Source organism: Solanum dulcamara, chromosome 12, assembly GCF_947179165.1.
Source record: "Solanum dulcamara chromosome 12, daSolDulc1.2, whole genome shotgun sequence".
In the NCBI taxonomy this organism is placed as follows: Eukaryota; Viridiplantae; Streptophyta; class Magnoliopsida; order Solanales; family Solanaceae; genus Solanum; species Solanum dulcamara.
In genome coordinates, this window is record NC_077248.1 from 3,500,402 (window position 1) to 3,515,109 (window position 14,708).

The following is a 14,708-nucleotide window of genomic DNA, read 5'->3' on the forward strand; positions in this document are numbered from 1 at the left end:
TTAAAAAGGCATCACTTTCTGGATTTTTGTGGGTGTTGTTCCAAGTTAAGGAAAGGGAAAGCAAATAGACGCCTTACTCCTCTAATCCATTTTACCCACTTCTGTTCCTTTCATCTCTCTCTCTGTCTCTCTCTATAGAGGCCTAAAGGTGATTTTTTTCCCATCTGGGGTTCCTTTTTCTTTCTTGAATTTTGTTTACAGAACTATCTTGATGACTGTTTTCATCAATCTGGATTGTGGGTGCTTGATTCTTGACTTGGGACTAATAAAGATATGATTTTTATAATTGGGGTTGTGATTTCTTGGAGTTTTAATTCAGATCGATGCTTCATCTGATGTTAATTGTAAAAGGGTGACTTTTTTTTTGGTGTATGTGGAGTTCTTTGCTTTCATTGTTGGACTTGTGTTCTGGGTTTTGATTGTTAAGGTGTAGGATCTCTTTACTTGACTGATTAGGTTTTCAATATATTTGTGTTGTGTGTGTTTTACTGATTCTTTAATGCTTGTTTTGGTACATTGGGATATGTGTAAATAGGAAGATTGGGTGTTTGATTTGATTTTAAAAGTGGCTATAGAGAAGTGTCTATATCAAGTCTTGACTTTGGTTGTGAAAAGCAATTTTTGATTTATCCCCTTTGATGAATTCATATAAGTGCAAGATCCTTTTGAGTCTTCAATCATCCATACTAGTAAGCATTTGAAATGTGTAACTGCTATTCACCCTTCTTTATATTTCTAGGGTTTTAGTTTGTCTTATGGTTAGACAATTTTGTTGGGGTTATATTCTCAACCTGAGTTTTCCAGCTCAAAGTTGCTCCTTTTGATTACCGGCTCCATGGTGTTCAACTTTTGGCTAGGATCCGAAACATATCTTTCTCTGTATGTGCTGTTAGTTCTCTTAGTGTCTGCTGTTATGCTGTTTGCTTGTTTGAAGTAATCATTCTTTTAATCTTAATGTTTATAAATGCTAAGTGAAATGTGTACTAGATAGTTATTAAACTAAAGCACCTTCTTTGAGGGCAGTTATATGAAATGGCGTGTTGTTGATGTTAAGGGATGTCTATTGTTAAGGGCTAGGCAGCAAACATCCTAACAGTTTTGTTTGTTCTGTCAGTCTCTGAGCTTTATTGTTTTTAACGCTATCCAAATTTACCAGATTGGGGAACATGTGATCGAATATGAATTTGCCCATTCTCGCTATCAATGGTTCACTTGACTAATCTTTTGGCTGTATGCTTAGATTCTTTGCCTAATCTTTCTTTGTAACATTGCCAGCTTCAGTACTACCAATTTTTCTGCTGACGTTCAGGATCAAGTAGTTTTAGACCACTCTTTTACGAAGTGAGGATGAATATACTTCGGCATCTAACATTTCTCTTATAAATGGTTGGATTTTCTAATCATACCACTGGGCGATGCCTTTACATTTGACTTTACACTGAAACTAGTCAAGCTACCATATTTGATGGTTTTGATGTCCTGATTGTGAAGGGAATTTTATTTATGTAGTGGAAGTGGAACAATATTGAAAATCAAGAGTTGCATTCTGTGGAGCTTATGAACTAAAAAACCATGCCCTAGGGTGACCGGAAATTTCTGTGCTACCAAGTAGGTAGTGTATAACAACAACAACAACAATAACAACAACACCTAGTGTAATTCCACCAGTGGGGTCCAGGGAGGGTAGTGTGTACGCAGCCTTTCACATACCCTGTGAGGGACTGAGGGTAGATAGGCACCAAGTAGGTAGTATAAATTTGGAAAACGAGAGCTGTATGTCTGATTGGAAAAGTCGAGTATATTATTTTGTCTTTGAGCATCAGAGACTTTGTTAGACATTTGTCTAATTGTATGAACTAATATGGAGAAGAGTAGTCTATGGACGTATACTTCCATTGACAATTTTGTGATTCTCTGATATATTATCCGCATCTGGTGGATTAACACAATTTTCTTGAAGATGGCCTTGTCATTTTGAACAGCTCCTTACTTGCCTGTTTCTTATGATTGGTTGGACACTTGAAGGATTGTATTCTGATGATCTTTTTTTGGCCCTTTTGCAGGATTCTTTCATAAGCTTGATTGTCTTAGACATCTAAACTACCAGTTAAAACTCTGATAAGTCATCAGCAAAGTTGCCAACTGCTCCTAGGACATCAACTTATATTTGGCAATGGTATTTCATCTAATTAAATGTGTTGCTATTACTAGGTTTCTTTATGTCATCTTCTCCCTGGATCCTAAATTTGGGTTTTTGCATAGGCAACTAATGAAAATCTCCCACCAAACGTGATAAAACAATTGGCAAAGGAATTGAAAAATCTTGATGAAACTCCTCCTGAGGGCATCAAAGTAGGTGTAAACGATGATGATTTTTCAACCATATATGCTGATATTGAGGGCCCGGGTATGTTATGTTTGTTGTATTTATTCAGTTCTTGAGACATAACACTTGTTCTAATTGCTCTATCTACCTTGCAGCTGGGACTCCTTATGAGAACGGGGTATTTCGCATGAAGTTGATTTTGACACATGATTTCCCTCATTCTCCACCCAAAGGTTTGTCTCGACATTGCAATGTTTTGAAGTTTTACTAATGTGACTTGCTTTGGTCTTTTACTTGCATCTGTTTTTTTTTGTTTCGATCAGTTGGGCTCTTCTGTATCTATCACATTTCAAGAGTCTAAGTTGTATTTTCCCCTTTTATATTTCGTTTTAGGAACTTTGTTTCATTTTCTATTCATTTAAATAGGTCAAGTGACCTTGCTTTCTTGGGTGAATTTGGCTCTACATGAACTCTCCCGCTGTATATGTAAATCTATAAATTTCTTGGCATTATGTTTGTGAGCATATTTTTCTCTGGGATAAGCTACAATTGCTAGTTCTTTAAGAGGAAGACCTTTGTCAATAACTCTTGGAAAATTGTAAGAGCAGTTAACTTTTGACAATGCATAGGCCATTGCACTTAAGAATCATAGCAACTTTCGGGAGGATCTCTCATTGCCAATTGCTAAAGCCAAATATGGTTGAGTGCTTAATTAATATTAATTTTTTCTAGGTTATTTTCTGACCAAGATTTATCATCCCAACATTGCTTCCAATGGTGAGATTTGTGTCAATGCTTTGAAAAAAGATTGGAACCCTAGCTTGGGCCTACGGCATGTTCTCATGGTAAGTTTCTGCTTTTTGGAAGTAAAAATTGAGTCTGCCTGGAGGATTCTGGATATATAAGTGTGAAGTGACATTTTCCTTTCTTTGATGGTTTTGTAACAGGTGGTAAGATGTTTACTTATCGAGCCATTTCCAGAATCTGCGCTAAATGAGCAAGCTGGCAAGATGCTTCTTGATAATTATGATGAGTATGCTAGACATGCAAGGTGAGTTAGCCTGACTAGTTCATGCCACCTTGATAATTATTTGGCACTGTCATGCTTGATTTGTTGCATTTTAATTGGTACTGCATGCTTGATTATCCTACATGTAGCAGTCATTATATTATGGTGAGAACATGGTTTTGTTGTACTTTAAGTTGTATCTTATTTTTGTGGATTTCATAGAAATGCGAAAGGGTTGAAACTGGAGATCAAATTGGAAATGACCATACATCTATCTAGTAAAAAAACAAAAAGAAGATCCAAGTATACCAACTCATGCTCATTCCTCTTTGTAGATGTAAAAACCTGGAATTCCTGCTCGTAGATCTGATGGCTACGTTTAGTACAGACATAAGCCACTCTGGCTGACTAGAAATGCTAAAGGGTTGAAACTGGAGATCAAATCGGAAATGACCATACATCTATCTAGTAAAAACCAAAAAGAAGATCCAAGTATACCAACTCATGCTCTTCCTCTTTGTAGATGTAAAAACCTGGAATTCCTGCTCGTAGATCTGATGGCTACGTTTAGTACAGACATAAGCCACTCTGGCTGACTAGCATAGTTTATGTGGTCGTAGGGAATATAGTGTTTCAGTTGAACTTATGCCCTGCGTCATCCGCCCTTTGCAGATGAAAAATAGGCTTCCCTTTGTAGTTTAAAGTTTCAAATTAGCACTTTGAATGCGCTTCCTGACTGACTGCCTAATGCTCCCTCGGTGACTGACTGCCTAATGCTCCCTCGGTGTTTGAACAATGCAGGCTTTATACCAGTATTCATGCTAAACCAAAGACTAAGTTAAAAACTGGAGCTATTTCCGAGTCAACGACAGCTCTAAATGTTGGCCAGACTCATACTTCACTGTGTAACATTGATCAGAAGACTTTGGTATCTGGAGTCGCACCTCTCCAACAGCCTTCTCCGTTAGCCCCTACAGCTAACATTGTAAAAGGAGGAAACAATCTGGACCAGCCACTAACTGCGGACACAGCAGTTAGTGGATCAGCAGCACCACCATCACTGACCATGAAGAAGGAAGCTGGATTGGTGAAACTCCCTGCAGACAAAAAGAAGATCGATGCGAGAAAGAAAAGCTTGAAGAGATTATAACTTGTTTTTCAATGGATTATGTGACTAAATCATTTGCTCTTTGTTGCTTTTGTTTGATAGATGGGAGAAACAATCCTGCAGAATTGAATTTGTTATTATGCCCTGATAAATGAAATGGATAATTTCCGTTGTTTCTTTCTTGTTTTTTCATGGTTCATAAATGGAACGTTTTAAAGTTTGATACCGAGGCAATCTTGAAGCAACGATAAAGTTATCTCCTTGTGATCTGTAACATGAGTTGTGAAATCAATCACTGGGACTTGCGACAGGGCGGTTTGCATGTGGGGGGTGATGGCCCTTCCCCGAAATCCATGTGAATGTGGGTGGTGATTTGCGTTTTAAACTACCCTTTTATTGAAGTATGAACAACGACACCTAATTCCGAAAGAAGTTAGAATAGACTATGTGAACTGTGTTTGCTGTGTCGTCCCAAGATGAATAAAAGGGTTGGCAGACCAGTCTAGCACTAGTCAATCCTTACAATACAAATATACTTTGTGATGAACAAATTACACTGGGCTCTATTGAGGGAAGGCTAGCAAGTTACTAAAACAAACCTAGAATCTCGAAACATTTTTAACATGTACAAGAGTACAAGAATGCAATTTTTCAACTAAGAGGATCAAAGAAAGTACACGAACTTCAAGAAGATCTCGAGAGAAAGAAATGAAGTAATTTTTCAACCAAGAGAATCGAAGAAAGTTCACGAACTTCAAGAAGATCGAGAGAGAGAAAAGAAGTAGAGATTACACCACCCTTACAATAAAACATTACAGTCATTCAAGGTCCGATACATCGATATGGTGAGACGTACATTATACTAAGCAGATCCTATCCAATGAAATATTTTTGGCTTTTTTCACATTTTTAACAAGTCTAAACTTCAACTTTTAACAAGAGGATGGTGGAAATTACTTGGCCATCATGACCTTAACAAACTCCTCATAGTTAATTTGACCATCACCATCGACATCTGCTTCCCTAATCATTTCATCAACTTCTTCATCAGTGAGCTTCTCCCCAAGGTTAGTCATCACATGACGAAGCTCAGCAGCAGAGATGAAACCATTTTGATCCTTGTCGAAAACTCTGAATGCCTCTTTCAACTCCTCCTCTGAGTCAGTATCCTTCATCTTCCTAGCCATGAGGTTTAGAAACTCTGGGAAGTCGATGGTTCCATTACCATCTGCATCCACCTCGTTTATCATGTCTTGGAGCTCAGCTTCAGTGGGGTTCTGTCCCAACGACCTCATCACAGTCCCAAGCTCCTTAGTTGTGATACAACCTATACAAAGCTTCACAATTAGCTTACTGCACGAAAACTAACAAAACACACTTTGTGACCATAACATCAGAAAGCTACTCACTACAATTTGCCACCAAAATTTCAACACAAAACAATATTTCTAACACTGATATCAACATTTGAAAAATATTTTAACACTTTCCTAATAACTAATGACAAAATTATTCATCTAAACCAACCAGTTCAGACAAAAGCTACGACAGATTTAGAAAAAGATTTTGGTTAGCGTTTAAAACATCCCACCCACACAGGTACCGCGAAACTCTTTTCTTTTTATAATCATGGTGTCCAAGCCAACTTGCACACACCTCTACTAATTCCACAAAACACCTCACATCTCCCACATCGGCCAACCCTAGAACAAATGAAAAGAAATCACTTGTATTATACATAGACTGAGAAGTGAAAAAAACCCTCAGGATTTTCTCAATACACTTCATTGACCACTACGCTACACGTGACAGAAAAAATCACTTGTTTTTTAAATCTGAAACCTGGTGATTCTCAATCCACATGCTACACCTTTAGAAAGGTGCAGATACTGGATAACTCTATCCATTAAAAAAGGAAGAAAAAAAACACTAAAACACTTGTTTTTGAACCTGAGATCTCATAGTACCAAATTAATTCTTAATTAATAAACAAAAAAACAACAATTCACCAACGTAACATCAAACTACATAATTTCCATATTCTCTAATTCTCTTTCAACGTTTCAACAAGGTAGAAAATCTATTTTCCTCTATTTACTGAGTGAATATTCTCATATATCAACCTGTCACCTAAAATCAATCAGTTCGTTCAAAATTTCAAATCAAACGTCAGATCTGAAATAAACAAATTCCACATACAGCTATAAGCATCAAAAACACAAAATATATACACATTTAGAGAAGGGAAAAAAAAGCGTCGAACCATCTCCGTCCTTGTCGAACAAGCTGAAAGCCTCCTTGAACTCAGAGATCTGATCATCGGTAAGCTGATCCGCCATTTTCTTCTTCTACTACTACTCACAGAGAAGATGATTCTAGAATTTTGAAAATCTTTTCAGCTGTGTTGAATTTTGGAATTATGAGAAGATTGATGCTTTTATACCAAAAACTATAGTTTTCATGGTAAATATAATTAAAGTAAATTTTTAAAAAAGAAATGAATTAGGAAAAAAAGAAGAATAAATAATAAAAATAGTAAAGACTTGTCTCTCTCCTCACATTATATACGGATAGTGATTGGTTTATCTATTTCGATGTGTCCGTTTTTCCAGCTTTACCCTCACTTTAATATTTATAAAACACTTATAAGATCCATAATATTATACGAGTGTAAATATTGGGTTGCTAAATAAGGATATTATAATGTATATATGTGACATATAAGATTAGATATGATAAAAATGATCTTATTTGTTAAAAGATACAATAAATAATATAATCGTATTCTGCATCAATCTCAAAATATATTGATCATTTCATTTAAAGAAAAATTAATAATTTATTATTTAATGAAATTCAAGTAAGAAATAGTGGGAAGTGAAATGTTAATCATTCTACGATTCTATATAAAACGTGTATATTATTAAAAAAAATAAAGATAAGTAGAATCAATTCCAACTTCTTTGAGAGATTTTTTAATAACATTATGGTATTATAACAACCTAAGAAAGTAATTTGCTCCATTATTAATTATATAGAGATTGTTGTTATCACTATAATATAATTTTTCAAGCTATAATAGAGGTACCAAAAGCATCTCTTAAACCAACTTGATAGTTTTTCCATCTTTTCTTACAACAACAATAATCCAGTGAAATCCCACATCGTGGGGTCTGGGAAGATAAAGTGTACGCAGACCTGACTCCTACCAATATAGAACAAGAAATAAAATAAGAAATAAAATAAAATAGAAGTCATTATTTTATTTCTCTTAAATAAGAAATAAAATAAAGTTATTTGATATACAAGTCATTAAAGTCAACACTTACAAACTGCTCTAATCTCTTCAAAATTGAATATCATCATTATAGGAATCATCAAATCTTGTAAGTAGGATTATAAATATTTCTTTTATTCTTTTAATTGAGTCGTCTTTAGAATACAGTGTTTTATTTTTTTAAAAGTGATTTGTTGGTATGGATTAGAATTAGTTGGACATCATGGTATATACCGGGATGGAAACAACAAAAAAGTCATTAATATCAACAACAACAATAATAAACGAAGTATAGTCACACAAGTGAATTTTAAAAAAATAAAATATATGCAGATTATAAATTTTAATAAGATATAGATTTATTTTCAAAGACTCTTGACTCAAAAGGCGAATATTTGACACAAGATTGTAAAAAAAAAATGATAATGAAATAGCAAAATAAAAAATAAATTCAACAACACATTAAATTACACATCAATAAAAAGAAACTACTCGATACTAATAAAAGAATAATACCAAAGGGGTAAAACAGTAACTTAAGGAGCAAGTCAAACATAAAGAAAACAAAATAGTGTATAAATTAGTGTCACCACACTATCATCTGAGAAACCACTCATTGCATGCCACGTGTGCTTTAGATCTTTTCATATTTTTTTTCCTTAGAAAAATGACATATTAATTGCAATCTTTTTTTTATCCCTATTAAAAAAGCAAAAGAAAAAAAAAAGGCCCATTTTTCTCTCTCTTCCATTACGCGGTTACGCGTTTCCTACGCGGAATGCTTACGTTGACTTAAATACGTGGCTACCACGTAGGATTGTATTTTTTTCACTCTATTTATTTATTGGAAAAAGAAAAAAATATATATTCTCCTTTGCCTTTTAAGTTTCTTTTTTAGTAGTGGAACCCCTTTTTTAATTTTTTTACAAAAAGTTGTGTTAAATTGATTAGCAACCAACAATATTATAATAAAAACGGAAAAGGGTTAAAATTACTCTTGAACTATTTGGAATAGTTTAAATATATCATTCAACTATTTTTGGGATCAAATATACTCTCGTCGTTATCAAAAGAGATCACAAATACCCTTCCACATAAGTGCTCTTAGCCTTTTACTTGACAGTAGGATTTGGGAAGCTCTTCCCTTCTGCTCGACTTGTCTATTGAATCAGCTCTTTTTCAGGAGTAGGCAAAAAGAAAAGCTTGTGTTAAGCATATCGCTTTTTTAGAATGATTTGATCCATCAATGACAGCTATATGAGATTCCTACCGAGACACGCAAACTCCCATCGTGTCCCAGATCACATTCCGTGAATCGAAAGGGGAAGCCTACTCATCTATCAGCTCCTCTCGTAGATCGGTGACCATTAAAGATGATGTGACAGTGACACGTGGAAAAAGAATATCCACATGGCCGGCCACATCAGCCTCTCTCCCTTTTCCTCTTTAGATCAAGGGTATTTTTGACCCCCTTTTTATAGTTTTTTTTTTCTAAATTTTCTACACCACCACATACCCCCTCCCTCCACAACCCCACCCATCTTTTTTTAATTGTTAATTATTATTTTTAAAAATTTTCTACAACACCATATACTCCTAAACCCCACCCCACCCGAATTTCTTTTTTTAAAGTTTTTAATTTTTTCTTGAATTTTCTACACCATCACATGCCCACCCCCGCACCCAAAAACAAATTCTTAAAAAAAGTTTTAAATTTTTTTTTTTGGATTTTTACACCACCCAACCCCACGATCCCTCCCCCCCACCCCACCATCCTATCCCCTCCAAAATTTTAAATTTTTAACCACTCAAACTTTTATTTTTTATAAATTTTTTTATAAAAGGTAAATTAACTATGAAATAAATTGAATTTTTATTTTATTTTTTACCCCTCGACCCCCTTCCTCAAAACTTTCAAAAATAGTTTTTTTTGGAAGAGGGTTGAGGGTGGGTGGGTGCGTGGGGGGGGAGTATGTGGTGTTTTACAAAATTTAAAAAATAATAATAATTAAAAAAAAGTGGGTGGGGTTGTGGAGGAATGGGATATGTGGTGGTGTAGGAAATTTAGAAAAAAAATTAAAATTATAAAAAAATGGATCAAAAATATCCATGAACTATAGAGGAAGAGGGAGAAAGGCTGACGTGACCGTTCATGTGGCACTGCCACGTAAGTTTTGACGGCCAACCATTTAATGAAAGGGTATTTGTGGTTTCTTTTGATAACAATGAGGATATATTTGATCCCAAAAATAATTGAAGGATATATTCGAGCTATTTTGAATAGTTCAAGGTTAATTTTAACTCTTTTCCATAATAAAAATTAAGAGCTCACAACCAGAAAGGACTAATATAATTTCTAGATTGTCATGTCAAACAATGAATACCTAGAATTTGTTTGTCTCTTGACCCAAACTAGATAAAGCTTTTAGGATTTTCTTTAATAAGAAATAACAATTATAGTAAAATTATATGTATTTAAAAATTTGTAATAACATATAATTATAAATATTTATATAAAAAATATGAAGATATGTGATTTATTAATGCGACATTTTGGGATAATTTTATACTTTATTTTATGAACTATGATTTGTCCATTTGATAAAATTATAAAAACGAGGAACGATTTGCTATTGAGACAAGATAAGAGCGACTTTTGTGGTGGAAAAAATTAAAGAATTAGGATTGATATGATTCAAATAAGTGAAGAAGAAAAGATGTTTGATGAAGATCAGGTGTGAGAGGTGACTATAATGGTTATAAAGAGAGGTAGAAGTAGGCCAAAAAAGTTTTGGGGAGAGATGATTAGACATAATATGACTTACCAAGAACATAACTCTATATTAGAAGATTTGAAGGGCGGGGATTAAGATAGAATTTGATTAGTAAGTTGAGTGTTGTCTAGTTCCCTTTTCAGTATTGTTATTACTACTGATCTCCTACTAACTTATTCTTCGATTTTAGTATTACTTGTTATTTCATTTACTTAAGTTATCGTATTATTTTATCGTTGCTATTATATGCCCTTCTTCATTATTTTTCAGCATGACTTATTTGTTACTGTATTAATTTTCTTTACATACTTATTTTTTGTTGATATTCTTTAATTGAGTTAAGGGTCTATCGAACACAAACTTCTTACCTTGGCAGATATACGATTACGTACACGCCATCCTTCAAGACTCACATGTGGGATTAATTGAGTATATTGTTGTAAGACTATAAGAATTAGTGAAGTTTTGATAGTTTTCACAAACTATAGAATTTTCATGCTTATAAGAAAAAATATTATAACTTAATTTGGAGATTCAAGTTGTATGTGTAGATAAAATTTTAACTTCAAGTCAATTTAATTTTAAATAATTGATTTGAAATCATGGTTAAATGGACCCTAAGAATTCTCAAGTATCAAGAAATCCAAAAAAAAAAAAAAGTAGTGAAAAAATACCTTTTTAATTTGCTTTTATAAATCATCTTTCTCAGCCTTAATATATAGTACTAGATTATTATATCACTTTCAATCTCGACGTGTATAGAATTAATTAACAGATGTGACAAACATTGTCAAAACAATTACGTAAACTTTCTAAATGTCATTTCATTATGAATTAACTAAAACAAGATATGATCCAAGTGTCCATAAAACCCAAAATTAAATACAAGATACTCATAATTTTAATAATTTATAATAAAGAGAAGATACTTTTCTTGTTGCTAAGGATCATTTATGTGGTTTAGATTTTGCAAACTTCCAAAATTATTTAAGAAAATGGTTACCTCGTAACATTCGATTACTACTAATAAACAAGGGTAGCGTTTGATATAATAAAAAAGTTTCTAGGTATAATAAGTATGGTGAAGTGAATACATAAATTTCTAAGTATGGTGAAGTGAATACATAAAATTCATCTCAAATTAGTCAATTTGGCTATTATGACGTTTAATTATATGAAAATTTACCTAAATCCCACTAGTTTAGGAGTTAATTTCTTAGATACACTTTCATTTGCAATATTACGTATCTTGACAAATATCAGTGCATTCAATATGTTTAGATACGACCAAATACATGTATCTCGTGATACATGAGGTCAAAATTAGGTGTAATTTGTTCTAGATACATTGTATCCAAGTGAATCCACATGTATATGAGATACATAACAAACTTCACTCGCCTCCCTCGTCTCTCTCCTATCTTTCTCGTCACTCTCTTATGTACCCGGTATTCTAGATATATGTGTGAATCGTATCAGATACAAACAGATACATGTATCTATTGTGTAAGTAGTGTGATTTGTATGTATCTGGGATACATAACGAATCTCGCTCGCTTCCCTCCCTATCTCGCTCACCTCTCTCCCTATTTTAGTAAATCTGATAGAAAAAATACATGTATCTAAAAGTATCTTTCGATAGGAAACTCTTGATTAGGGATAAGATACATAATATATATTTCGAAAGTGTAAATAATAATATTATATATGACAGTGAAGTATGTCTAATTATGTAGTTTTTCCTTGATTATATGGGGCTTCTATTACCCATTATTCTTGTTCAAACCATATGTATCACCTATCTCCCAAGCTCAATATAAGATATGTCAAAATTTGTTCTCGGACTTCGACGAACAAAGTCACATCTGATTATATTCACCTGTTTCAACACTCAAAACCTCTAGCAATCAAGTCTCTATCTTTCAAGCTCAAATTAAGCACTCGTCAATATATCCTCAAATCATAAATACCACATGGAATCATGTAATAATTAATTATACATCAAAGTTTAATTTCCACTATTATCAAAATTTTATCAGACTTTATCATTTATCCCTTTTTACATCATCAATAACGATGTTAAAGTTCCACATCAACCTTCTAATGCTATAAAAAAAAATCCAGAAACACGAAATTTAGTTCCAAAACAGAAAGATTTGCAAGTAGATGGTGATTAAGGTGAGGTTATAGTGGTTTAGGGCAAATGATACTCTAGATGAGGTATAATAGTGGGAAGTGATAAAGATGAATGTGTAAGTGAGAGAAATAGTATGAGGTTACAAAGAATTTTCTGATAGAAAAGGTGTCAAAACAATCTACTATAATTGGTTGCCAAGAATTTGAAGGCATATTATTAATCACAAAATAACATATACATCATATTATTTGCAAAAATCCGTGAATGAAATTATCTTTAATAGACAAATGATGATTGATCGGAGGGTATACATCCTCCGTCGATTTTGAAATTATGGGTTCGAGTCATTAAAGAAGAGAAAATGATGAAAGCCATGGGTAGAAAGAAAAAGAAATGACCCCTTAATATAGTCAATCACCACATCTATATAACAATCGTTATACAATTAGTCATCGTAAAATAATTCAATATTGTTTTCTCCGCATAAAATTGTTACATTATTATTACCACACAAGAACTCTTTCATTATTCATTTTAACATAACCATTGTCAGATTATAATATTTGCAATACTACAATCAAACATTGTTATAATGAACATTCATTATAATGACGTTTTAATGTAACGATTTGACTTTTTCTAAACTGATTTTTTATGTTATATTTTACTTTTTTATAATAACAATGCCATTCATATAACAATATACAGTTTGTACAATCACTTCCCGTAAGAATGGTACTCAAATATTGTATAATAACATTTGTATGAATTCTATTATGTATAAAATGAAAAATTAAAATAGTTATGGTGTTCATCGTTAGTGTCATGCACATAGTAAATTTCAAGTACAAATAGATCTAAAGATAAAAAAAACATGTATTCAAATGATGCCCATCAATTATGGTCATAACTTCATGAGGAAAGACCACCGATGTTGCCTTTTTTACATTCATATTCTTTCTAATTTTGCATACTTTTATTTATAAAAGCTAAGTGAAATTTAATTGTCAAATATCAATATACATATATAACATCACCTTGTTATAACAATCATAAAACTTTGAGATAAACACTACTACTATAAAGAAATTTTACGATAGTTGATCGATGTCCAAACAATTTATAAATATATGATATTTCTCTTTTTATTTAGTATAATGAAAGTATCTTACTTTTAATATTTCATTTTTCAACCTACCTTTACCTATAGTGCACATACATCTAATGCACAACAACAAAAAACTTTACATTCATTATTAGGGTATGAAACAATCCTTTGACATTTACATTATTTTACAAGTTAGATTACATACATATAAAGAAGTTCGTTGGAGGAAAACCATGGAAAATTAACATAAATAGCCAACAAATATATAATATATGCAACGAAACAAATGTATATTATATGCAAAGGACATGTATACATTATATATATGAATAATACAAATATAATCCTTAATTTAATTTCAACTCACAGTTATGACCTCTAACTTTACTAGTGCACAAGTTGCCACTTTAACTTTCAAAACTCGAATAAATAGACCAATCCGTCCTACATGTTACCTTATATGACAATTTTGTGTCCTACGTGGCATCCTACGTATCATGCTATGTAGGACATGTGTGTCAACTTGTTCAATTTTATACAAGTTTAAGTGGCCCCTTATGCACATTTAAAGTTAGAGGACATAGATGCCAGCTGAACCCAAGTTAAAGAGCATATTTATGTATTATGCCCTATATATATTTATGTATTATGCAGATATATAACACATAAATATACCCTTTAATTTGATTTCAGCTGGCATCTATGCCCTTCAACTTTTGATGTGCATAAATAGACACTTAAACTTGTATAAAATTGAACAAGTAGACACATATGTTCTACATGATAGGACGCCACGTAGGACACAAAGTTGTCATGTAGGACGCCACATAGGAAAAATGTGTCTAGTTGTTCAATTTTGTACAAGTTTGAGTTTCTATTTGTGCACACCCAAAGTTAGATGGCATAGATGTCACTTGAGGTCAAGTTAAAGGGCACGTTTATGTATTGTGCCATATAAATAATTTTGAT

General features: G+C 32.9%; 2 protein-coding genes across 2 annotated transcripts; one reads left to right on the forward strand and one right to left on the reverse strand.

The window, feature by feature from the left end:
* LOC129877459 (ubiquitin-conjugating enzyme E2 22) lies at positions 1–4,618 on the forward strand. The gene is made up of 7 exons (XM_055952963.1): positions 1–148; positions 2,064–2,176; positions 2,263–2,407; positions 2,482–2,559; positions 3,059–3,171; positions 3,274–3,377; positions 4,137–4,618. Exons 2-7 carry the CDS (start codon positions 2,174–2,176, stop codon positions 4,483–4,485), a joined length of 792 nt encoding a protein of 263 aa, XP_055808938.1. The 5' UTR covers positions 1–148; positions 2,064–2,173; the 3' UTR covers positions 4,486–4,618.
* A 607-nt stretch (positions 4,619–5,225) lies between these two features.
* On the reverse strand, positions 5,226–6,918 carry LOC129877460 (calmodulin-7). The gene is made up of 2 exons (XM_055952964.1): positions 6,707–6,918; positions 5,226–5,770 (listed from the first exon to the last, which is right to left on the reverse strand). The coding sequence occupies exons 1-2, from the start codon at positions 6,780–6,782 to the stop codon at positions 5,397–5,399; spliced, it is 450 nt and encodes a 149-aa protein (XP_055808939.1). The 5' UTR covers positions 6,783–6,918; the 3' UTR covers positions 5,226–5,396.
* Between the last annotated feature and the right edge of the window lie 7,790 nt (positions 6,919–14,708).